The following is a 24,898-nucleotide window of genomic DNA, read 5'->3' as shown; positions in this document are numbered from 1 at the left end:
CTCCTGCTAGGGAGCGCCGCCAGCGGCCGCGCCCGGTGGCCGTGAGGGCGCTCCTGGCCGGGTACGGGGGCTGGAGTTGGGCCCGGAGGCCGCCGGGCGGGCCGGGCAAGGCTGAGTTGATGGTTGGGCCTGCGATGCCCACGGTAGCAGTTCGCGCCGTGGGGACGGCTGCACGCGGCCCAGCGCCGCGGGTCAGAGCGGTCACCGCCGCGCGGCGCTACACCGAGTTCTCTTGTGGGGCCGCAGGGGAGGTCGGTGTGTTGGCTGGGAAACCCCTGCTGCACCTATGGCCCGAGTTGTGTGGTGTAGCGTGCTGCTCCTGCCGGCCCCAGGCTGCGTCCTCGCTAGCGCTGGCAGAATTGTTCCTCTTGCCCACGTCGCAGCCTCCCCCCGGAGCGTTTCCTCTGCCGACTCTCCAAGGCTATTGTTTCAGACTGTCCTAGCGAACATCTTTTCCTGCAGAGAAGGTGGCTTTGTGTTGCTGAGCCCATCTCCATAGAGCTTCTGGAGCACATGATGGTGTTTATTAGAGAGGCAAACCTGAAATTTCAGCGTGGAAATAGCTTTTATTGAGAAATGCTTTTCAGCTTCCAGTAAAAATAAGGGGACAACCAAGTTTCCTGGTAAAACTGAAAGTCTGCCTGTTTAGTGTGTCTTCTGCAGCATTTAATAATCAATTCAACTTTACGCAGCACTTGCTGTAGCCATTATAGCATGTTAATTGACCTAAGTGCGGAGTATAAACAGTAGCAATAGTATGTAGACAGGGGGCAGAAACTTAGTGCAAGCTTTATAAAGCAGGAATTGCACAGTTCTTAGGCTTTTGGAACAGACTTTCCTCTTCAAGGTATGTATATGTTGTTATTAGTTTAATACTACACCCTCTAGAGGTAGAGGGGGCAAAACCTGAACGTTACTTGAGAGATGAATGGAAAAAAGTAAACTAGGTGATGTGAAATGCTAAATCTAAGTAGTATCTTTAACAAGACTGATTTTAAGAAGGCGCTGGCTGTTCTTGACCAACCCCTGATTACAGTCCAGCCCCTTAATTCTTGTTAATGTCTTATGGCTTCGTGTGGCAGTAAGTAGCAGTTTAAATATGTGAAAAAATGTTTTCTTCTCTCTGGTTCATCTTTGAGCTCCAGTATATATAAAGTTACGGAGTTGCCTTCAGTATTGCAGAGTAATGCTTCCTATGTGATAGAAAATGCTTATGTATTTTTTGTGACTTCCAGGCAGCTCAGCAATTTTTACAGAATTGCTTTGTGTGCACCGAGGTTTTACCTGTAGGCTGACAGCTGTCCTGATCTGCTTCTGCAGCTAACCCATCTTCTGTCTTGGGTAGTGTTCATTTTAAATATCTCAAGGGTGACTGGTTGGTAGTAGTCCTAATATATCCAGCTAGGAGGAGGCAGAAAAACCTTGGATAAATCTCATTCATTGTGGAATCATAGAATCATAGAACAGTTAGGGTTGGAAAGGACCTTAAGATCATCTAGTTTCAATCCTTCTGCCATGAGCAGGAGCACCTCTCACTAAACTATGTCATCCAAGACTCCATCCAACCTGGCCTTGAACACTGCCAGGGATGGAGCGTTCACAGCTTCCTTGGGTAACCCATTCCAGTGCCTCACCACCCTTACAGTAAAGAACTTCTTCCTTATATCTAACCTGAACTTCCCCTGTTTAAGTTTGAACCCATCACCTCTTGTCCTGTCATTAGTCACTGACGAAGTCGCTTTCCAGCATACTCTGCTACTCTGAGGTCTCCACGCAGCTTCTGTTCTGCAGGCTTGAACAGCCCCAACTTTCTTAGCCTTTCTTCATATGGGAGGTGCTTCAGTGCTTGATCATCCTCACGGCCTTCCTCTGGACTTGTTCCAACAGTTCCATGTCCTTTTTATGTTGAGGACACCAGAACTGTACACTACTCCAAGTGAGGTCTCATGAGAGCAGAGCAGAGTACAGGGGCAGGATCACCTTCTCCGACCTGGTTGAAGCTGGTCATGCTCCTTTTGATGCACCGTTGGTTTCTGGGCTGCGAGCACACTGAAGCCGGCTCATATTAAGTTTCTCATCAGCCACCACCATTAAGTCCTTCTCCCCAGGGCTGCTCTGAATCTCTTTGCCTAACCTGTAGCTGCGCATGGGATTACCCTGACCCAGGTGTAGTATCTTGCAGGTACTAATCAAAAGCATGTGAGTAAACAGAAGGAAAAATCATGTGTGGAACAGGATGTGAGCGCATGAGTTATCTAAAGAAAAGTATTTAATCAGTTGGAGATTAGATGAAAGTGCGTTTTAGAATGGAACAGAAGCAAAACCTTCCACTTGTCTTATTGGTACTCTGTATCCAACTTAACATACCAGTATAGCCAGAATTCAGGCTGTTTGGTAGGTTCCATAAGCTTGCCATGAATCCTGCTGTATTTCAATACTATGTAATTCTTTCTCTTGAGTACTGAAAGTTACCAGATTTGTAAGTGAAATGAACATTGTAACTAGTCACACACAGACTCAAAATAATAACCATATACAGAGTGCAGCTATATCAAGTGTGAAACTAAGTGTGGAGTTTATGAAGTGTTCCCAAGGAGCTATTAGAAAATAAGAAAATTCTACACAATAGGTGTAAAATTTACTTTGTGTGTTCAAGAATGTTGTGTATGTTAAAGCTATTATGAAGAAAGGTGTGGTCCAGAATTATGTTTGCTGCTGTGATAATACACTTTTCTAATTGTTACCTGCAAAATAGCTTGTATTGGCCACTCTGATCAGCCATGCAGTAGACTCCTCCCATGCTAGTTTGGGTTTAAAAAAAACTAAATCTTGTTTTCAAAGTCCAAGGCAACTTGCAGATCACCAGCCTTTATTAAAAAAACCCAAATGAAACCAAAAAACCAACGAACAAGCAAGCAAACAAACAAACAAAAAAAAAAAACAAACCCCAAAATTAAAACCAAACCAAACTTCAAACCTAAACAACAAAGAAACAAACCTGAAAGGAACAAAAACCCTCACACAGCACACACCAAAAACCAGCTCCTCTCAACAGCTGCTGATAGTGCAGCTAATGAGGTAGTTTTCTGTCCTTGTCACTTGTCATGGTTTAAACCTTTTCTCAGAGGAAAAAAGGTTAGGGAGCAAGTAAAGCAGAAAATTGTGTTCACATCAACTCTCCTTTTTTCTTCAACATTAGCAGTATATCTAATAGGGGTAAGGCTCAGGCATTTCTAAAAGCCTGTAATTTGCTTATCTTGTGTTCATGCAGGAGTTTATGCCTTATTGTATATGTTGTTGACAAGCCAGAACATTCTGTGCTGTAATTACAGAGTACTGCTGCTTTTCTCCAGTGTCAAAATCTGCTTCAAAAGCTTGTGTTCCAGATTCTTGTTTGGAGGTTGGCATAGGACTCCACAGCACAGTTGCATTTTTTTTTGATAAAATAGCACTTGAAAATGCCGTGTTTAGTTATTAGGTTCCTAATTTAAAGTGGAAGATAACGTAAAGAGCTTTATTCAACATTGTACCTGACAGAAGAACTAGATTCCAGTTTGGTGTGTGCCCTGTTAACTGTGGTTGGTAGGCTTTTAATGTGTGTTCTCTGTCCTTCAGCTGTTTTTTGCCACAACTTCCTCAAACTTCAGGTGCATGTTATCAGGGTATGTGTATCTTGATACGATCTTGTGTGGAAACCCCTGTCATTCTGAATCTGAAAGTAGCTTGCTTTCTGACGTAGAAAGAAAGGGGTAAGCTGATAAACACTCAAACTTTGAAACATAAGAGAACTTGTTTGGTGTTGCTGCTGTTGTTTTCTCTTCATATATAAGTGAAGCTGTTACAAACACCACTTTAGACTGCTTCTTTCATATGCTGGTGGCAGTGGTAGGTTATCTCACTACCTGTGCGGCTGTACAATGTCAATACCACCTTCTTTAGACATGAAGTACAGTCCTGTAGTGCAGACATCTTGTTTAGACCAGTCACCTTCTCAGTCGTTACACTGAAACAGGTACAAGTGTGATTTTAGTCTTAATCTTGAAGAGATACAGAAAAAAAAAAATTATTGCTTGTGGTATTTAGGAAATGCTTGTCAATGAATTCAGTCATGTACTTTGTACTGTCCCAGTGTTGAATACAGCGTGGGACCTTGCTGCTCAGATTTGGAGCAGAAATGGAAATACTGTCAATGTCTTCTGTTGATGCAGGCAGAATTTGATACAAAGCTGGCTGGTTCAGTATAAATGTGAAAGCTGGGTCTGAAAGCAAGACTCTGAAACTCCGTTAGTTCCCTAGCTATTGGTAAAAGGCAGTGGTTAAAGTTGCATAAGAAAATGTATACCTTCAGTTAGATATTTTTGGTGGGATTACTGGTAACATGGGTAAACCCTTCAGGCCTGCGCAGTGGATTTTTTAGGTAAGGCTAAGCGTGTGCAGAACTGGCCCCACTCTTTACACCTGAGGTTTATCTGCCAGGGCCTAGCGAGCTTGGACAGTGACAGCAAAGTCCTCAGGTCGTAGGTTTGATTAGAGTGTCCTTCTCTTAGATGGATGGCCTTACAGGGCTATACGAGCTCTATCTGCCTGGGTTTGAAGTTAGAGTTGTCCTTCTCCTAGGATGGTTGCCCGAAGGCTAGTGAACCATTCCTGCCCATGGACCCGCTTTGTCTGGCCCTTCAGTTGAGACCTGTCTGGCATGGGAGACCCTACCAGAGGCATAAGCCACCACCAGCATAGCTTCCAAGCTCACAATGGCACGCAAGCTCTTTCCCCACAACAAGGGGGTGTCCGTGAAAGAGTGGTATCATGTAAAGCATAGTCTCAAACTCATAGTAGCCATTATGCTTTAACCAGTGTTTTTCACACCAAAAGTAAGGAAAGTGATGCACATGTACTCTGCCAACTACTTCTTGGGGCAGCAGCAAGTAAGTGTTTCAATAAATGCTTTAACTTGGTGTTGCTCTCAAAAGGCTGCCTTCTCACAGTCCTTCTTGCAATGTTTTATGTGGTTGTAGCATGAATGGTAAACTATGGATCAGCTGGACTAATCTTCTGGCTTATTTGATGGTTTACAGCCTAAACAGCTTTCCCAGTACTACTCAGCCCTGTGGACAGCTAAGGATGGCACAGCAGGACTGGTGACTGTGTAAGCTTAGTGCCCATTAGAAAAAGGGGACATGGGAAGTTATGGTTAGTATCAATGTTACTGTGCTGTTTCTGGCTGTGCTTTAACATAGGGATATCTGATGTGGTTACAGCATATGATACTCAGCTTAGTAGTGATGTGTCTTTAATACACTAGTGGTAAGTTCAGGGAATGGTAGAGTATGACAAATGTTCTGTTATAGGCGTAATTCAGCAAGTCTCTTACAAGATGTTTTGGTATTGTTGCACACCAGTCCCAGCACTGTCATATTCTGTTCCTTGAAATTCCAATCTGTTGTGGAATAAATGAAACTTAGGAATTGCAGCGAAGTTTGCTAGCAGAACATTCTTGCTTCGCAGATGGAGGTTTTCTAAGAGTTTGTACCTACTGAATGGCCTGGGAAGTAGGGCCATCTAGCCATGGATGCTACTGTTACCTTATGCTTAAATTCTTTCTTGAAAGAGCTGCACTTTGTTATTAATTACAGAGAGCTTTATAAGTCATGCAGTCACTCTTAATTAGCGTAAGTGGCTTTTTCTGTTGACTAAATAGACCTGTTAATTAGTTATTGTGCATGGTTTGAATATTACTGAGGCACATTGAGTCATAGAAGTGTTGGTTGGAAGGAACCTTTATCTCCTGTAACTTCCTCCTTGAAGGACAATTATAATGAATGTTGGATCAGCCTTAGTTTTGTCTAGCTGGGTGATAGAAAACCTTCAAGGGCAGTTTCACTGCCTATTTGGGTGTAATGGAGGCAATCTGTATGTGGAAAAGGATACGGAGAGAGCAAGGGGGAAATAACTGCCTGTGTCTGTTTAGGGAGATTCCAATTGCAGAAGAAGAATGTAATTAAGTATGGGAGAAGACGGGTATACCAGGACTGCAGTGCTTTATAACCTGGAAGTTCTGATAAGTTAAAACCTCTCTATTTTAATGAAGACCTCAGTTTTAATCTCAGTGCTCAAAAGACATTTATGGGGACTGCCCTCGTGGGCTGTGTGGAAGGAGTTGGTACTGAGGATACCAACTTTAAGAATGTTAGGATCATGTAGCTCGTAGCCTACTAGCTTGTTTCTGAGATATAGTGAAAAAGAGGATACTGTCTGAATCATAAGGAAATGCAGTATGATCCTTGGAAAGGCAAAAGATGTTAAAGGCCTTTGAGGAGACTTAAGAGGAGGAGATCACTGGGATTAGTAGCAGACATGAAGGGTTGTTGCTTTTCTTCAGTTTTCTGTTGCCTTTTGTAAGTCACTTCTACCTTCCAGAAGGCACTAGCTGTACTTTATCCTTTGCTTATCTGAAGCTTGTCCTTAACAGAGTCCTGCGGCTCAGACAGCAGATAATTGAGAATTGTGAGTACAGGGAAGCATCTGTGCACTTGCAGTGTGTGCAGTCTGGGCTTTGCTTCGAAACTCTGTGGAAAGAAGTAACAGTGCTTCTTCTCAGCATAGTGATGCCTGCATTCTCTTGAAGATTTTTCCTGTCAGATCTTGCACTGGATTCCTGACCTCTAAATGTTAGAAGGTTCTGTCCTCTTGGCTGTGCACTCCAAGAAGCAATGGTGTTCACAGGCTACTCATAAACAGTCTCACCCCTGACCTGAGATTTTTGTGAAGTCCTGGGAGCTCTCTCACTTGCATATCACACAGCTGCTTGATAACTCTTGAGTGGTTACACCGCAGTGTCACTTGCTCTGTATTCTAAACTGCAGGAATCTGGTTTGAATCAAGTCATAAACAGCTTTATAAAAATTACTGAGTTCTGTTTGGTTTTGTTTGTTTGTTTTATTGTTGGTTTTTTTTTTTTTTTTTCCTTCCAGCCAATAACACAGCAATCTCCTCAGGATGAACAGGAAAAACTCCTGGATGAAGCCATACAGGCTGTGAAGGTGCAGTCTTTCCAGATGAAGAGATGCTTGGTAAGAACATGACTTTAAAATGCAATGGAGCTTCTTGTCTGCTAGGAGTAAACCAGTAAATCAATACTAATCTCCAGTACTGTGAAGAGAAGTAACCCAAGTATATATAGATGGTAGATTAGAAGTTTGCCTTGTATCATGTGGTGCCAGGTGATTAAATGCATCATAAGTCTAAGTTATATGAAGCCTAATAAACTGTGGCTTTCAGTAGGGTGGTGGTGTTGGGCAAGAAGTAGGGGAAGAAGAATTCTTAACAGTGGTCTGCTGGCAGAATATATTCTCCATCTGCTTTTTTTAAAAGGCTAAAAGTGTAGCTTTCCAAAATACTGTGGTTGCCTGGTATTTCTTACAGAGTATTCTCTCTTTCTTCTTCTACAGGACAAAAACAAGCTCATGGATGCTCTGAAACATGCTTCCAATATGCTTGGTGAGCTGCGGACTTCTATGTTATCTCCAAAGAGCTATTATGAGCTCTGTATCCTTTGAAGAGGAAACAAATAGTTGAAGTGCTGAGTGAAATGTTCCATCTGCTTTTTTGGTACAATGGAACTCATCTATCTCATATTTAGTAGCACTTTTTTTCCTCAGTATTTAGTTACCTGAATATATTGTAGGAGAAGATACACATATTTGCTCACTGTGTAAATTTGTCTTTTCCCTTTGGTATAAAGCAAGTCTTCCATGTATTTTCTGTCTTCTTTTGAGAGCTTTCAGTAGTTTAGTTCCATTAAAAAATACCAGCTCTGTAAAACAACTCTGCTTGCACTATGCTAGCCCCAAAATCTGTAAAACCTGCTTATTTTTTGCCCTTTGTTATATTATTAGCTTCTAATCACATGTAGTTCCTCAGTGTGTTTACTTATGCATACTGTGGTATCTGAAGAAGTTTATGCGACTTAGGAACAGACTGTGAATATATTCAAATACTGCTTTCTCCAGCTGTGGATGAAGTTCTTCTAAAGACATAGTATGCAGTTACTTTAGATACTCTATTCAATCACATTCATTTGCTTGTTGTTTTGGCTTAGGGTTTTTTTCCCTTTTCTAATATGCTAAAACTGACAATTGAAGGCTTGGGGTTAGTTGTGCATGTTTACACTAATAGTGATTATTGTTTCAGAAGTATTGCCTACTTGGGCATGGTTGTGCTTGGTACAGCATCTTTCCTTTTTTGGTGTGAATGAGCAAATTAGTATGTAAATCTGTTGTAGATATTTTAAATTAAAATCCTTAACTATGAGAAAGACATGGCAATTTCTGATGAGCTGCACTACTTGGAAGTCTACCTGACAGATGAATTTGCCAAAGGAAGGAAAGTGGCAGACCTTTATGAGCTAGTACAGTACGCTGGAAATATTATTCCAAGACTGTAAGTGTGTATATGTTACCGTGTGTTAAAAGTAGTCAATAGTGGTCGGACTCTGGGTGCAGATGATGATTGACTCTGCATTCTTGCTTCACAGCAATATATTCACACAGAATGTATTCACACAGAATGCAGTTTGCAATGGTGAGCAGTATTTCTGCATAACTTAAGAGAGGATTGCTGTGAGACTTCTCAGATTTAGGCCAAGAGTGCAGCTTTAGAACGTCAGTTCTTCCTACCACTGTGTTGTTTTGCACATGACCAGGATGGAAGCATATCGATACTGGAAAAAAGTTGGCTTTGGAGTAAAGAGCTCGTCAGTGGAAGATGAGTACCACAGCACTAATGGAAGATTAGTACCACAAAAGTACCACTTTCTGATCACTAAGATTGATTACACATTTATTAACATTTTCAATTATCTGTTCATGAACTTGGACCTGAGGATCCAAGTCTTAGATTCTCACACAGAGCAGATGCTTCATAACTGTCTGTCTCTTGGAGGGTAAGAAATGTGAGAAGGAAGCTGAAAATTTATGTGACTTAATTTTAAAAAGCTTTGTGGTTCAGAATATGTGCTTTTGGTGTTAGCATGCTTGAGATGATATTGGAAGGCTTATCTTTAAATATATTACCATTATTAACCCCTGACATTATGTTCATGCCAGGAAGAGGCTCTGGAGATACAAGGCTGCATCCTCATGCAGTTTCTGGAGTTTGGCTGATGACTACCACAGTGTCTTTATCCCTCTGCATAATCATTTGAGTTGTCTTCTTGCCTGCTTGACGTTGACTCTTACTATCCCTCATGAACATTTCTGGTGCTTTCATGAAGGTTCTGTGCACATCCATGCAGGAGACAGATATGTAAGAGGCTTGAGGCCTCTAAACAGAATATGTGAAAGTCCTGAGTGTTGTGAGTTTTTTCTCTTAAGCTAAAGGGGACTCCATTACAGTGAAGCATCAGTCCTTTGTGTCTTGGATGTCCCTTCTACCTTTCACTTAATAAAGAGATGCTGAAAGAACGAGTACAGGCCTGGGGATTTCTGAAGAGCATAACACCTCTCCTGCTAGACTAAAGTGTGAAAGAGGCTTAACTGCTTCACCATAACAGATTACTTATCTCTATGTGTTGGAGATGTTTTCCAGTTTAGTGGGGTGCTGGAAGTATAGACAAGCTAATCTGAGAGCATTCAGAACTTGATGTAAACTAAGCATTTAAAGATCCAATGCGTAAAGTGTTGTGATGAGGCCAGGTGGCTATTCAGACTTTGTGTGCTCTCTGGCAGAGGAAAACAGGAGTTGAAAGCTAATTTAATGTGCAAAATTATGGGATGTAGATGATGTTGTATTGCTTTCTGTGCTTTGGTAATACTGCCAGGAGGGAAGAAAGGAACTGTTACCTTTAAGTATGATGTTATTTATAATTTATTGTTTGATTCTGTGCCTTTTGCAGATATCTCCTGATAACAGTGGGTGTTGTCTATGTCAAGTCATTTCCACAGTCCAGGAAAGATATTTTGAAAGACCTGGTGGAGATGTGCCGTGGAGTACAGCATCCTCTTAGAGGCCTCTTTCTTAGGAACTATCTCCTGCAGTGTACCAGGAATATCTTACCAGATGAAGGCGAGCAAGCAGAGTAAGATCATAGAATCCCAGACTAGTCTGGATGGGAGGGGACCCTAAAAGCTCATCCAGTTCCAACCCCCTGCCACAGGCAGGGACACCTTCCACTAGAGCAGGTTGCTCCAAGCCCTGTGTCCAACCTGGCCTTGAACAGTGCCAGGGATGGGGCACCCACAGCTCCTCTGGGCTACCTGTGCCAGGGCCTCAGCACCCTCACAGGGAAGAATTTAAAAAAAATTGTTTTAAACATAACCTATTTAAATTTTCTGTATGACTTTCTTTGAGTTTGAGATAAGTAGATCTGTCAAGTCTGTAGAGTTCTAACGGGTATTTTGTCCATTAAGAATTCTCTTTCAGATCTAAGGTTTCTCACAACGCAGGGTATGAGCCTGTGTTTAGCTGTAGCAGTTACTTTTCTCCTTCCTAGTAGCTGGTGTAGTGCTGTGTTTTCAGCTCTAGTCTGAGAACACTGCTGATAGCACACCACTGTTTTTAGTTGTTATTAAGTGTTGCTTACTCTGATCAAGACTTTCCAGTCTCATACTCTGCCAGTGAGGAGGGGCATGAGAAGCTGGGAGGAAGCAGAGACAGGGCACCTGACCCAAAGTAGCCAAAGGGATATTCCATACCACAGCACATCATGCCCACTATATAAACTGGGGGGAGCTATCCAGGAGGCCCAGGTCACTGCTCGGGTTGGGCTGAGTATTGTTTAGCAGGTGGTGAGCAATTGCATTGTGCATCACTTATTGTAATCCCCTTTTAGTTTTGTATTCTCTCCCCTTGTTATTCCCCTAATCATTCTTATTGGTGGTAGCAGTAGTGGTTTGTGTTACACCTTAGTTACTGGACTGTTCTTATCTCAACCTGTGGGATTTACATTCTGTCAGTTCTCCTCCCCATTCCTGTTGGAGCCAGTGGGGAGGGAAATAGAGGGGGGAGTGAGCAAGCAGGTGCATGGTTCTGAGTTACTGGCTGGGCTTAAACCACAACAGAATTCTCTTTCAGAACTAAGGTTTCTCACAAGAGAGGGTATGAAAGTTTCTTACAAGCCCGCTATACGCTTCTGTACCCTCTTACCTGCTTAAAATGGGATGTTCACCAGATGGAGGGATGAATACCTCTGACAGACTTCCTGTTCCTAACCTGTCCTCAATTGCAGTGAAGAAACCACTGGAGACATTAGTGATTCAATGGATTTTGTGCTGCTGAACTTTGCTGAGATGAACAAACTCTGGGTGCGAATGCAACACCAGGGCCATAGTCGGGACAGAGAGAAAAGGGAGCGAGAAAGGCAGGAACTCAGGATCCTAGTGGGAACAAACCTGGTTCGCCTCAGTCAGTTGGAAGGTGTTAATGTGGAACGATACAAGCAGGTAGGAAGTCTGTCCATGTTTTTTGATTTTATTTACTTTTTCCAAATGAAACCAGTTTGGACCTTCAGATATGCAGCTTGAAGTGTTACAGCTATGCTGAAAGTTCAGTAATCCTGGTGCTTCTCAAACTCTTCACCTGAGTAAAAGTTCTGAAGGCTAATAAAGCTGTGTTAACGTGTTGTGAGGCTGAGGATGACTCATGCGTTTTTCCTTTAAGTTTGTGTGTAATGTTGATAAGTTTTAAAACCTTCCTTCTTAATTCCCATTTTACTTACAGAATGAGTTGATTTGAAGGGATGTGTATTGCATACAAAGTTCTGTGGTAGACTTTACTACTTAAAGCAATGCTTCCCAAAGCATTCAAGAGAACTGTTACTGCATGAAATGATAGTCAAGCAAATACACTATTTAGAAGTTTGTCCTTTGAAAGTTCTACCATATAGCTACTGAAAAATATTTTGAAGTACTGCTGCTGAGACCGAGCAGTAGTATGTACCAGCAAAGCTAGTAGCACTGATGTTCTAAATCAGTTTGCAGATTGTACAATGTATGAAAGGGACAGATGTCTGAGACCAGGAGATTTTTATTTTTTTTTCTTCTGAAAGATGGAACTGCTGAACACTGGGACTTTTTATCAGAAAAAGTAAGGAAAAATTTGAGAAGTGTTAGAAATACTGATCTGCTTGAATTAAATGTGCACATTTGAATATAAACTTAGAAAGTAATTGTAAAATCACTGCAAGACTCTTTCTCCTATTCCAGATTGTTCTTTCTGGAATATTGGAGCAAGTTGTAAACTGTAGAGATGCTTTAGCTCAGGAGTACCTCATGGAGTGCATCATACAGGTGAGCTGCTTAAATTCTGTTTCAGTGATGGGACACAGGGACACTTACTCCTCTATTTTTAGTCAGATTCAGGCTTTCACCTCTTCCTCATGAAATGGAAAACTTCATCATTCTTACTCTTACCTAGTGCCTTATCCCATATTTTTTAACAGATGAGCAAAGTGGAAATGAATTGATTTTGTGCTCCTTCTGCTGCAGAAGCTTGTAAACATCAGAGCTGCAGTGCCTGGAGTATGATTATAATAGATAGCTGGTCCCTCAAGTTACCCATTTGTCTTGCACCTCTTGCTTCATGCATTTACCCAGTCATGGTCAGCCTGGGGAGCTCTAAAGCGCTGGTAGGCCAGTCCATATTTACTGTGTGGCTGTCTGCTTTAGAATTACTCTGTTGCATTTTACTGCTGTGTAACAATTGGCAAATTTGATTTGATGTATTTTTTGGTAACTAATCATGACTATTGATCTAAAACTTTAGGTTTTTCCAGATGAATTTCACCTCCAAACCCTGAACCCATTTCTCAGAGCCTGTGCTGAGCTGCACCAAAACGTGAATGTGAAAAATATAATTATTGCTTTAATTGACAGGTGAGTGACCATGGGGGTGGAAATCGGCTCAAAATTAAGTTTGTGTTGTACACAAGGAAGTGATAATTCTTCCAGCATTTGAAAATTTTCCATTTTTGGTATCATGTAACTTCACTGTTTCTGTGTATTTCCATCAGCTGTAATTAAGGCTGTGAATAACACAGTTTCTGCCCTCTGGACTCTGCTTTTACAGCTTCCAATGAAACCTGCTTTAAGGACTGATTAAAACTTGTAAACAGATTAAGCCAGAAAACAACCCATTTAGTATTGACCAATTTCATGTTTCTGAGCTAAAGTGGTAGCAGTGTTCTGCTTTGACAGCCATATTGATCATAAGTATCTCTTGAAACCCTGAAAATCCTCATGGCTAAATCACATATCAAGGATACTTTACCTTGCAATTTTGATAAGAGCGTAACATAACACCTCTTCATAAGAGAGCTAGTAGGAAATGGAACTACAGTCTTAATTCCTTGGTTTACCACTAACTTCCTGCCTGTTCTCCCAGAAGTGTTTTTCCTGTGGAGGTACAGCTTAAGACTGCTTGCACTGAATTCAGATATGGGGGAGGAATCATAGAATCATTTAGTTTGGAAAAGACCTTTAAGATCAAACTGAAGTTTTGATCTGTATCCTGAAAGGAAGCAATACAAATTATCAGTGAATGCCTGTACTTTCGTAGTGTGGAAAGGAAGTGCACTTTCCCGGCTTTTTGAAGCCTCAGAAAAGCTTTGTCCTGGCATTTACACACAAATGTATGTTCCTTTGTGTATTTGATCCAAGTACCAATACATGGACTTCAGTTGCTATAGGGATCTTGAGTCCTACTGGCATTCAACAGTGAGTATAGTTGTGGTTTTGTTTCTTTGTCTTCTCGAATGTGCGGAGATGGAACATGTATATATTAAGCATGAATGGTATAACTTAGGATCTTATAGTAAAAACAAATCTGTAGCTTGTTTCCTTAAGGTTACATCAGTTCTATTTGTTAAGCACTTCAGTCTTACTGGAGTATCTTTCAGTATTTGTGCACTTGGCAGAGAAACAGCTCTGCCTTCATCCAGAGATGGTCACAGGAATTCGTTGGTTTTTCTACACTTCACAGCTGTGGTTTTGTGAGGGTTTTCACAATTTAGTTAGCTTTATAAAAACAACACCCCCACGCCCCCCCAAAAAAAACACAACAAAAAAACCCCACAAAACCTGCAAATTGAGAAGACATTGCCTGTAACAGTCTAATTTCTGAAACTGTCTTGTGACTGCTTTCAACAGAGGTCACAACCTTTTGCTAGCTTCTTACTTACATTAGTGCATAGCAATGTGATTCTTTCAAGGTTTTCCTCAAGTACATTTTGCAGTCATATCTACTTAGAGGACTTAAACAGCTTTGGTATTGCCTCCACAGTAAGTTTTCACTATTAAAAACAACAACAAGCAACTGACTTAAAACTGAGCCTGCTGTCCTCCTAGACTTCCACTACTGTGTTTTGTTGGGCCACTAATAGTGTCTTCCAGAGCTTTCTCATTTGGCTATAGGACAAAGGTAAAAGTGTGGTGGTGTGATGTTCATCATCTTTGTACTGTGGCAAGTTGTGCTTCTGACTGTAGTGTTACTGCAAGTATTGGAGGATGGATCTGTGCCACGCATGCAGGGAAGATGTTCTTGTGTTTAGATTGGAGTTGTTAGGAGCAATTGTTGTGTGTTTCAGTATTGTGTAGTTAAGGTGTGAATCTGCCCCATAGAGGTAGTGCCTGTTGGCATTTCTCATCTTTATTTCAGCTGGTATGGGATAATTGACTGCCCATGGGGCTTTCCTGTTATGCAATCTTTCTGCAAATAGCCTTGCTGCTTTGGGATCTTTCTTGCCTTACTCAGCCATTCACAGCTTTTAATTATGCTGCTGTCTGCCTGCAATTTATCATACTTTGTAGGATGCTGGCCTTATCTTCTGAGCTGTTGGCCAGGAAAAGCTGCCTTGTCCCTTTGAGAAAAAGCAGTGATTGTTCCTAGCTTTAGAAAGTCTTCTTGTTACCACTGTAATGAAATACAGTAGTAGTTCAGTGTCTGTTTTTAACTGACTGTGAAGTTTCTTAGCACCTCAGCCTTTTCTTACCTGCCTTTTTGTTTCAGACCCAAAGTTCATTCAAAGTTTAATAACTTAAAATTTTAATCAGGTGCTTTTTCCTAAATACTTTTGTATTTAGGATGTAGGTCTTTCTGTAATTCAGTATACAATAATCCCTTAGCAATTAGAAATCAAAGATAGCAATGCTGAACTTTTTTTATGCTGCAGCCTTGGTAAGTTGCTTGCCTTCCTGTAGTATTTTCTATGTTGTGTCTGATTTTTGCAGAAACAGTGGTTAAAGTGACTTTCTCTTATTACAGATAGAGACAGGTCTGCAGTATCCTTTGGATGTGTGCTGGATAGTGATCTCTTGCTTTGGTTCCCCCCCCCCAAAAAAAAAAAAAAAAGGTATTCTTCTCCACTTCAAATTTGCATTGTAGTTTGCTCTTTGCAGACATCAGAAGTACCAAACATGTTGGTCTGTTTTTGGAGACAAAGCATAGTTAAGTCAGCACATTTCTTGTTTTTTCTCTAGAGATTGTTATGCAGAGAATTCTACTGCCTATCTGACTTCAGTAATATTACTGAATAGATGCAGGGTATTTGCTCTTCCATCAGCTGAGTAGAATATTTCTTTCTCTACTAGAACAGAATATTTGCTCCTAGCTGAAAAACATGGGATTGTGAAACAATCTTCTTGCTCTTTCTTCAGCTCGCCATCTCTGTCAACACGTTTTCCAGGACTGTTATTTACCAGGCTCAGTTGCTCTTGAGATTTATGACTTCCATTAATTTTCTTTTTTGCTTGTAATAGAGCTTGCAAATATACCAAAGGACTTGCTTTGACTGTCAGTATCTCTTTCTCGCCTGCATCTGAGAAGTTGAAACACTTTGCTGACCAAGCTGCTTTCCCTTATGTATTACCAGGTTAGCTTTATTTGCACATCGTGAAGATGGACCTGGTATCCCAGCAGATATCAAACTGTTTGACATATTTTCCCAGCAGGTGGCTACTGTTATACAGGTATGTTAGGTATTCTTGCATGCAGTTTTGGGATGGTTTTGTAAGTTATGTGTTGTTTTTTTTTTTTAATCCACTCAATGCTGTCTTAAATTTTAGTCTCGTCAGGACATGCCCTCAGAGGATGTGGTGTCTTTGCAAGTTTCTCTCATTAACTTGGCTATGAAATGCTACCCAGACCGTGTTGACTATGTTGATAAGGTGTTGGAGACAACCGTGGAAATATTCAACAAACTTAATCTAGAACAGTAAGTAAATATCTCCTGCATTCTCTTTGTTGTGGTGATTAATACTTTAAAATCTTAACTTCTGTTTTTCATATTTAGCAAAATAGCAAACATGCTTTGATGTGTAAAATTAGTGCCTTTGGTCCAAGCTGTAGAGGATCATGATACACTACTGACTAACCAGGACTTGCTTACCTGTGCATAACTCCTACTGTGGCACTCTACAGTACACAATGTGTACGCCAAGCAGTGTGTAGTCACTATCTGTTCATTCCTTGCAGCAGTTGAGTTCTCCCCTTGCTGAATTTACAGCCACAATCTCTGCTTCTGCCATCAGCAACTTAAAACGTGAATTCTCCACTGTGAGTCCTAAAGAGCAAGATAGAAGTTGTTTTGATACCTTTTCCTTTCTCTGTCTCAGCAAGTTGCTTAGATGTTGTGCTGTACATCAGAATTGGTATTGAGACAAACTAAATCTGTCTGCATGTGTGAACTATTAATTAATTTTGTGTTTTGCATGTATTTTTTTTTTAGTATTGCAACAAGCAGTGCTGTTTCAAAGGAGCTGACTAGACTTTTGAAAATCCCTGTTGATACTTACAACAACATCCTGACAGTTCTGAAACTAAAACATTTTCACCCACTCTTTGAATACTTTGATTATGAGTCCAGGAAGAGCATGAGTTGTTACGTGCTTAGCAATGTATTGGATTATAACACAGAAATTGTATCCCAGGAACAGGTATGACATAAGTTAATTTGAACTGCTGTTTGATGATTTGAAAACAAATACTGAGTGACTTAGAATCATAGACTTCATGCAAGTCATGCTTTGTTCCCTAGCCTGCGTACCTCTGCCTTCCCATCTTAGTAGCAGAGCTTTATCCCACATGGTAATTCGTCCACCCATGTTCTTAAATGTCTTGTCTTTGCATACCTTACCTAACGTCATCCTAGAGACTGTTTCTGTTAAGTTTGAATGAAGACCCTGAACCCCCTTAAAATTAGCTGAAGAAGACTGGATAGTACTTCTGGAATCTGAGTTTCCTCTGTACTGCTGTGCTATCCCACTTGTGCTAGGAGGGGCTGTACTTCAGGGAATAAGGCTAATACCTTCTAAAGCATCACCAACTCAGACTTTGCTCATGCTTCATCAGCTCTGTGAATGGCTGTAAAGATGCTCCCAGTTCACTTCAGCTTATGCTTTGGTTCAAACAGAGCTATTATTGCCTTTAACAGGTTGATGCTATCATGAATTTGGTATCCACACTGATCCAGGATCAACCAGATCAGCCTGCTGAAGATCCTGACCCTGAAGACTTTGCTGATGAGCAGAGTCTTGTGGGGAGATTTATTCATCTCTTGCGTTCAGATGACCCCGACCAACAGTATCTGGTATGGCCATCAGTGCTTCAAAATGCTTGTGTTCCCTGAATTGTCAGTTCTTCCTTTATTTGCTGTACAAGACTTCAGTGTAGCTGGGACATCACTGTAGTGTCTTGGACATCAGTGTGTAGCTGGGACATCACAATATACTGGGGCATCACTACTCTGGTGCTACATATTTGGTAGAGAATATTGTATGACATGTTTAATGCTACTATGAAATGGTTTGGATTTGGAAAAAGCAGATAGGGACTTAAAAGCAGAAGGTGGCAGTTTTTATACAACTGTATTGGTTTGTACTTTTGGATAAGCATCACAAATGCTTGTATCAGGTTTTCCTGCATTACAGGAACAGTAGGAAATAATCCAGGACTATGGGAATTTCGTAACTCTTTCATAGTATTTCACTTTAAATTATGTGTTCTGTATGGAAGAGGTCTGAAATGCAAGTTCATTCACCTTAGTGCATTACAAGCCAAAGTGTCTAATAAAGTGAGTAATGGGTGATGACAGATTTCTATTTACTCATGTTGTTTACATGAATTCTAGTAACTACAATTCAGGTAATCTAAAGATGTATGTAGGGTTGGACACTGAGCTTCGCTTGTAATGCTTGTTTCAAAGTGGTAATGGACTGCTGTGACTAGACAGCAAGGTAATAATACCTGGCTGTAGTAACCTAGCCATCATTGTTCCGACACTTAAAATAAAAAATCTTGCTTTTAAACTCTGATCTGTAGTAGAAATTACCTGAAATCTGGTTTCTAAAGTTTTAGTGTGAAATATGGTGCATCTTGAGTTGTCCCCTTTGAAAGGGAGTCAGGTTATTCTAATGTTCAGATTGCCTTGAATGGTTGAATGATTTCCGATATCTGAGATTCTTGCTATTACCAAAAATTCTGGTTGTGAGAATACATGACTAATTGTATCAATGGATAGAAATAATCCCAAAACAAGGGAAAGGGAAGAAGCTAAGAATACAAACAAGGAGAGCTCGTTAGTCTCTCACCACTTGTTGAGAACAAGGGCAAAAGGCAGAGTATCATGTTTGTGTTGTATGTGCAGCTTGTGCTTAAAACTGAGAAATGCAATAAAAGCAGCTTTAATGAGCATAATGAAAACTAAAATCAGGGGGAAGTGGCAACAGTTGCAGGTGTGGCTATCATTATGTAGTGCTATAGTCTCAGAGTATGAGATGTCTTACGGACTCCTGTGTTCAATTTCATGAGACTTGGCTTCTTACTTTTATGTTCTTACAGGCTACTGTAGGGAAAAGTAGTCCTTTTGTAGCTTCCATTGTGTTGAGGACAGAATGTATCTGATGTCATTAAGTGTAAGCTCAGGCTACTTCTGTCTTCCTGCACAGTCTGAAATGTATCTGCAATAAATATAGTACAATAAGAAAAGTTTGTGGAGATGATACAGACTGCACACATATAATTCACGTAAAGCAACTTGTGTGTAGTCCTCCCAAAATACTGTCTGAGGCTGCCACCATGTCTTTCTGATTCTATGGAGTGCAGACTAAGTTATAGATACGAATAACACACATTTTCAAGAGTGCTGTAAGCTTACAGTGCTTATATTCCAGATCCTCAACACTGCCCGGAAACACTTTGGTGCAGGTGGGAACCAACGTATTCGTTTTACACTGCCACCATTGGTTTTTGCTGCATACCAGCTTGCTTTTCGCTACAAAGAGAACTCCAAAGTGGTAAGCTGACCTCTAGGTACTCTTGTGTACTTGCATCTTTTGGGCTTTCTTAGAAATGCATTTTGTCTGGCTATGTCTGTATGCTAAAACTTGGTGTAGAATGCTAAGGGTTTTGTTTGCTTTTTCTTGAGGCAGATTTTTACTAGAGGTAAAAGTAAAGAGCTTTCTAACTTACGGAGGATTTTTATCAATTCATACTAAATTACCTCAGCACTTGAGGAATGGTGAAGCAGAAATTGGCTAGTTGTTTATTCGTGAAGGTGACTGATGTGTTTTTATTTGGGGAGACCAGAGAGCTGGGACACTGCAAGTGCTGGCATGAAACCAGTTTAAATCTAGATACTGAAATTCATCAACTTCTAAATCTGCAGCTATGCTATTTTAATGTTTCTAAAAGCAAGTGTTTCTTTGTAGTTTAACTCACACAGTTGTCGCAAAAGTGCACACTAAATCAGTCACTGGTCCATCTTGGCCCTTTAATGCTTTCTGATTGAAATACTTAGCTAAAATATTACTTTCCGTTATTTGGAGGATATATTGTGGGGAAATAAGTTAAAATGCTGTTTGTTAAAACAGTCCTCAAAATTAATGTTTTAAAATTATCTTCCCTTCCTTGTTGATGCTCCAGACTGAATAGAATTTTTCTCCATTTAACTGAGCAAAAGCCTCATTAGCTGTGTTCTAAGCATAGCTGTGGTAACTGCAATTACTCTGTGAGGAAGGTTTCTACGAGCTGGTAGGAAAAATGGGTGTGAACTTTTTGTAAATGGAAGAAATACTTTTGTGAACACCTGCTGAGGTCAACTCAGTACTGCTAGGGCACTCAGTACTGCTTCAGTAAGTGCCTGGTGTGGCAGGCAGAAGAAAACATCATTTGACAGATCTTGTTACAATTTAGGTTCTCTTTGTAGCAATAGTCTTGTTCAAGCTTTGGCTTGTTCCTCTTCGCTAGGATGACAAATGGGAAAAGAAATGCCAGAAGATCTTCTCATTTGCTCATCAGACCATCAGTGCTCTGATCAAAGCAGAACTGGCAGAGCTGCCTCTTCGTCTCTTCCTACAAGGAGCACTGGCTGCAGGAGAGATTGGCTTTGAGAATCATGAAACTGTGGCCTATGAATTCATGTCCCAGGTGAGTGTCCAACTATTACACTCGCTGTCTTGTGCTACCTTGAATTTGGCTTGGGTAGGCTTCCTGAACACTAAACCATTCAGTGTAATTAAAACATCTTGAAATGATTGACAGCTAGTGCTACTAAGTAGAAACTCCTCATCTTAATTCTTACTTCCCAGGCTGCTGTGGAATTAACCTCCATTGCTACTGATTTGAATACCCAGTTTGACAATATGTGGTATATTGCAGTACTGCCTCCCACTCGCATAGTTGGCTCACTGGAGGAGTGCAGCTTTCTCAACATAAAAATGCTCCTTCGGTGCTTCCAAGCCTGTCACAGCTCTTGCTGTTAAGCAGGTGTTGTCCTGACCACAAGCCCTAAAATTTGCACTGTTCACACCTGTCATGCTAGGCTTTGCTGATTAAAATCGTTGTATTGAAACCAATTATAAACTAGTGTGAAAATCCACTTCAGCCTTTTTCTTGATCTTAAGCCTTGTTGCAAAAACATTGCTATCCTTCCCATCAGATAAAGAACCAGCGTATTTAATGTTATCCATGTTACAAGATTTGTACTGTTTCCTCTAATACTGCTACTAATGCTTATTCTTAAACCAAGTAGCTGATAACCTCAGCCTTTCCTCACTGTCCTAGTATCAGTTGCTTTTATAGCACAATTCTAAAGATGAGAGCACCATGGCAGTTATGTGTCTTCTATTTGAGATGATTAATAGATTCATAAGATTTTTAGTCTCGTATTTTCTCTCAAGGCTTTTCATCCATGTAGCAGCAGTGCCGATGATTTTTACCTACTCTGGTTACTGACCTACCCCTCAACTTCTGCTCTACTGTTCTGTGTGTTTCAAAGAACCAGATGCTCTCCAGGGACTACTACTGCTACAGAGGTTCCATATTCAAACAGATGCTTGAAATGAGGAAAAACTCAATCTTCAGGTTATATGTAGAATCACATTTGTTTACTATGACCACTTCAGAAGTATTTCTGGAAGATTTATTTCAGTCTGTGTACTTAACGTAATTTTGACACTCTCAGTGAAAGATCTGTTTTCCTGCCTGAAGCTTTTAACTAATGTAAAACTGGACACTTTACTGCCTTGTCACTGGCACGTGTGATTTGGGTTTTTTTGCTGATGTGTTCTAAAGCAGAGATTAAGTCTTGCTTTTTCCTTTGACTAGGCCTTCTCTCTGTATGAGGATGAAATTAGTGATTCAAAAGCGCAGCTGGCTGCAATCACCTTAATAATCGGGACATTTGAGAGGATGAAGTGCTTCAGTGAGGAGAACCACGAGCCTTTGAGGACTCAGTGTGCATTGGCAGCCTCTAAGCTCCTTAAGAAGCCGGACCAGTGCCGGGCTGTGAGTACTTGTGCCCATCTCTTTTGGTCTGGGCGAAATACTGACAAGAACGGAGAGGAGGTAAGAATAAAGGGACAGCAGTGTAACACATCCTACCTCTGCCTTTCTTCTCCTTGCTCTGCCTTTCTTCTGAAGGCACTTGCTTCTGAAGTAGATATATCACTTAGTGATGTAGACTTTGTTGGAATGTGTTCTAATGTATAAAGCTTCTAAATCGCACTGCAGTGCAAGCTGTAGACATACCAAAACGGAGACAACACAATTTTAAGGGTGGAAGTACCATGCAAACTTTGGAGAGGAGTTGGAGACTGGCTGTTAAAGTAGAGTCTGCATTTTGCGTGTGTCTATTATTGTAGATGTGTTACCTGTGAACTACTAAACTTCCAAATTAAAGATACGCATTATTGAAATTAAATGTAAAAAAAATAATTGTGTGTTCTTCAGGGCTGGTGACATAAACTGTTGTAATTGTGAAAAACAGTGTTTGAAATCTGTTTCTCAAAGTGTGCATTAGTGTATGTATTTACAAGATTGAGTTCATTCGTCTCATTGTCAAGGGCTGTCAACAACTGTTCATGGTTTTGCCTGATTTAACAAGACTTAAACTGTCGGTCTTTCAATGACAGATTGTTCGTGTAGTTTTCTGTTTGTAGTGGGCCACCAGAAAATGTGCCAAGGGAAGAGATACTGGAGCTCCCTACGTTTGTTATATCTTCTAATCTTTGGTTTTTTTCCTTCTAGCTTCATGGAGGAAAAAGAGTGATGGAATGCCTAAAGAAGGCTCTAAAGATAGCGAATCAGTGCATGGACCCCTCTCTGCAAGTCCAGCTTTTCATAGAAATTCTGAACAGATACATCTACTTTTATGAAAAGGAAAATGAGGCAGTGAGTGGAAATGCACTCTCTCTATTGCATCTTTTTAAGAGGATTTCTTTAAGCTCTTCATTCATGCTTATACACCAAATCATGTGTCTTCAGCTTGCTCTGTAGTTCTGGCAGTAAGACTAGCCAATTCTGGATATGGTAGTAAAATTTGGGATAAAGCTTCATTCTTACATGGGTGAAAACACCAAACATTTCCCATTTAGTTATGAATTTAAATATTGTGGGACTTAGATACCAGAAATATTTATTAGATTAAAACTTACCTAGGACTTGAAATCTTACTACTTGCTCATCTAACTTTACAGGTACATAACTTAATATGTGCATAAGGGAAAGAAAGTTGTTAGTTTCAAGTAGTGATTCAGGGTGACTGCTGAGTGCATCAGATGGTTGGTGTAGGCTTTAGTTTTGAGAAACAGATGATGACATCTTATGTACCAGTCTAAATTCTGCATCTGCAATCTGGGACAGTTGTTGCATATACTTGGTGTTAGTAAACAGTAAAAAGTAAACTTTTTAAAAAAGCTGTTTGGTCAAGATCAACATCCCCTCCCCATTGTCATTATTTGGTCAAGAGCAGATGTTGATGAATACCCTGTACTTCTGAAAGAATGTCTAAACAGATTTTAGGGATTTGCTGACTTCACAACTGAACTGGCTTCCTGTTGTAGTGTTCTGGCATAGGAGATGCAGTATCTGATGGAGATGATAATAAAATCTTGAATTTCAAAACTCCTGGCAGATGTAAAAACAGTCTTCGGATTCAGTGGCGTTCTGTGTAATGCAGGACTCACTAGGCAAATGTGCTTTTCCTAGGCAGTGACTTAGTCACTAAGAACTACTTTAAATCTGGTATGACCACCCTGACTGACTTCTACAAGAAACAGATATTAGAGCACACAGACAATCTGATTATCTGCTTTTTTTGTTTGAAGCTTTTTCAGTTTATGTTGAATAAGAGAAATGCTGTAGTAAAAGGCATAAATCTATCAGATTAGTGACTGATTAAACTCTTTACATTTGATGGCATGGGATCAATTTCCACAAAGTTCTGGAATCAGAGTAGCCCTATGAGAAGCAAGAGAAGGCTGTCTCCAACAGATTGTCTGCATGCAGCCTTGCCAATATTTCTAAGAACTGTCCACATACCAACAGTTTAGACACAAGTCTGATAAGCCAATGTCAATGCACTTCTATGCAGGCCTTGCTGATGGGCTTCTGTTTATGTTCTCCTGTAGGTGACAATTCAGGTTTTGAATCAGCTGATACAGAAGATAAGAGAAGATCTCCCAAACCTTGAGTCTGCCGAAGAAACAGAACAAATTAACAAACACTTTCACAACACGCTGGAGCACTTGCGTCTGAGGAGGGAATCACCAGAATCCGAGGGGCCAATTTATGAAGGTCTTGTTCTTTAGGAGGATACACACTGTACTTACTTCTTTTCATTTACATAGTATATGGTTTATTTGTTTTTCTTTTTAAGGTAGATTTATAGGTTGAGCCTTTCAGAAATGTCAAGTTAACATTCATGTGTTCAGTCTGGCACTTCAAACACGTGGCGTGGGGTACTCTTTTAACAATTTGAAAGGTTGGACCAGCAACTGCAGGTTTTGTCAGTTAGCATGGCTGAAACTTTCTTTGAAATCCATGTGACATGGTAAGGCTCTTCAGGTTCTGAATTTTCTTCTGTTTTTTTCACTGTTGCTTCTGTAGCACTAGAGTTCTAAATTGGCAGACTGTCATCTGAAACTATGTCTGATCCTTACACAGAGCATCAGATTTTTGGGGTTATTGTATGTCAGATTCTGCTTGTGCTTTTCTTTTAATGCAAGTTAAGACTAAGTGTAATATTTTTCCCTAAAAACTAGAATATATTAATGCATGTTTGGAGAATTTTAAAGCACCATGTTCAAAACCAGAAGTTATATTTTGCATATTAAGGCTCTGTGACATTCAGTGAGGGCCAATACTGTGCACAGGGTATATTTATCAAGGTAACTTTGTTCCAAATAGTATAAAAATAGAGAAATTGCAATCTATATAGATACGTATAACCTTCATTACTGTAAATTTAGGGGGAAACACATTACACAAGCTTATTCACTATCATGATTTTGCACCAGTGAAACAATAAAAGTTGCTATTAACGCATGTTGTTTCATGTCTCTTCAGAGCCCACTGTTGAATCCAATGTTAATGTTGAACCTTTTGATAAAACCGAAAGAACTTCTGTTCG

At 40.4% G+C, this 24,898-nt stretch overlaps 1 protein-coding gene across 1 annotated transcript; it reads left to right on the top strand.

Annotated features, from left to right (window-relative positions):
- The first annotated feature begins 6,853 nt into the window (after positions 1–6,853).
- VPS35 (VPS35 retromer complex component) lies at positions 6,854–24,813 on the top strand. The gene is made up of 16 exons (XM_061355637.1): positions 6,854–7,070; positions 7,449–7,545; positions 8,316–8,439; positions 9,893–10,075; positions 11,225–11,438; positions 12,201–12,284; positions 12,760–12,869; positions 15,863–15,959; positions 16,056–16,204; positions 16,718–16,925; positions 17,423–17,578; positions 19,161–19,283; positions 20,236–20,415; positions 21,595–21,834; positions 22,516–22,659; positions 23,898–24,813. Exons 1-16 carry the CDS (start codon positions 7,056–7,058, stop codon positions 24,075–24,077), a joined length of 2,304 nt encoding a protein of 767 aa, XP_061211621.1. The 5' UTR covers positions 6,854–7,055; the 3' UTR covers positions 24,078–24,813.
- Positions 24,814–24,898: the final 85 nt, after the last annotated feature.

The sequence above is a fragment of the Neopsephotus bourkii genome, unplaced genomic scaffold (genome assembly GCF_033783945.1).
Source record: "Neopsephotus bourkii isolate Nb327-2 ecotype Australia unplaced genomic scaffold, CSIRO-AGI_Nbou_v1 NB_818, whole genome shotgun sequence".
Classification (NCBI taxonomy): Eukaryota; Metazoa; Chordata; class Aves; order Psittaciformes; family Psittacidae; genus Neopsephotus; species Neopsephotus bourkii.
This window is presented reverse-complemented; position numbering and strand designations above follow the sequence as displayed.

Bases quoted from the DNA above. Each gene is read 5' to 3' on its own strand.
- VPS35 (XM_061355637.1), top strand. The intron at 16,205-16,717 runs GTAAGTAAATAT...TTTTTTTTTTAG, and splicing joins AACAAACTTAATCTAGAACA to TATTGCAACAAGCAGTGCTG. The intron at 22,660-23,897 runs GTGAGTGGAAAT...GTTCTCCTGTAG, and splicing joins ATGAAAAGGAAAATGAGGCA to GTGACAATTCAGGTTTTGAA.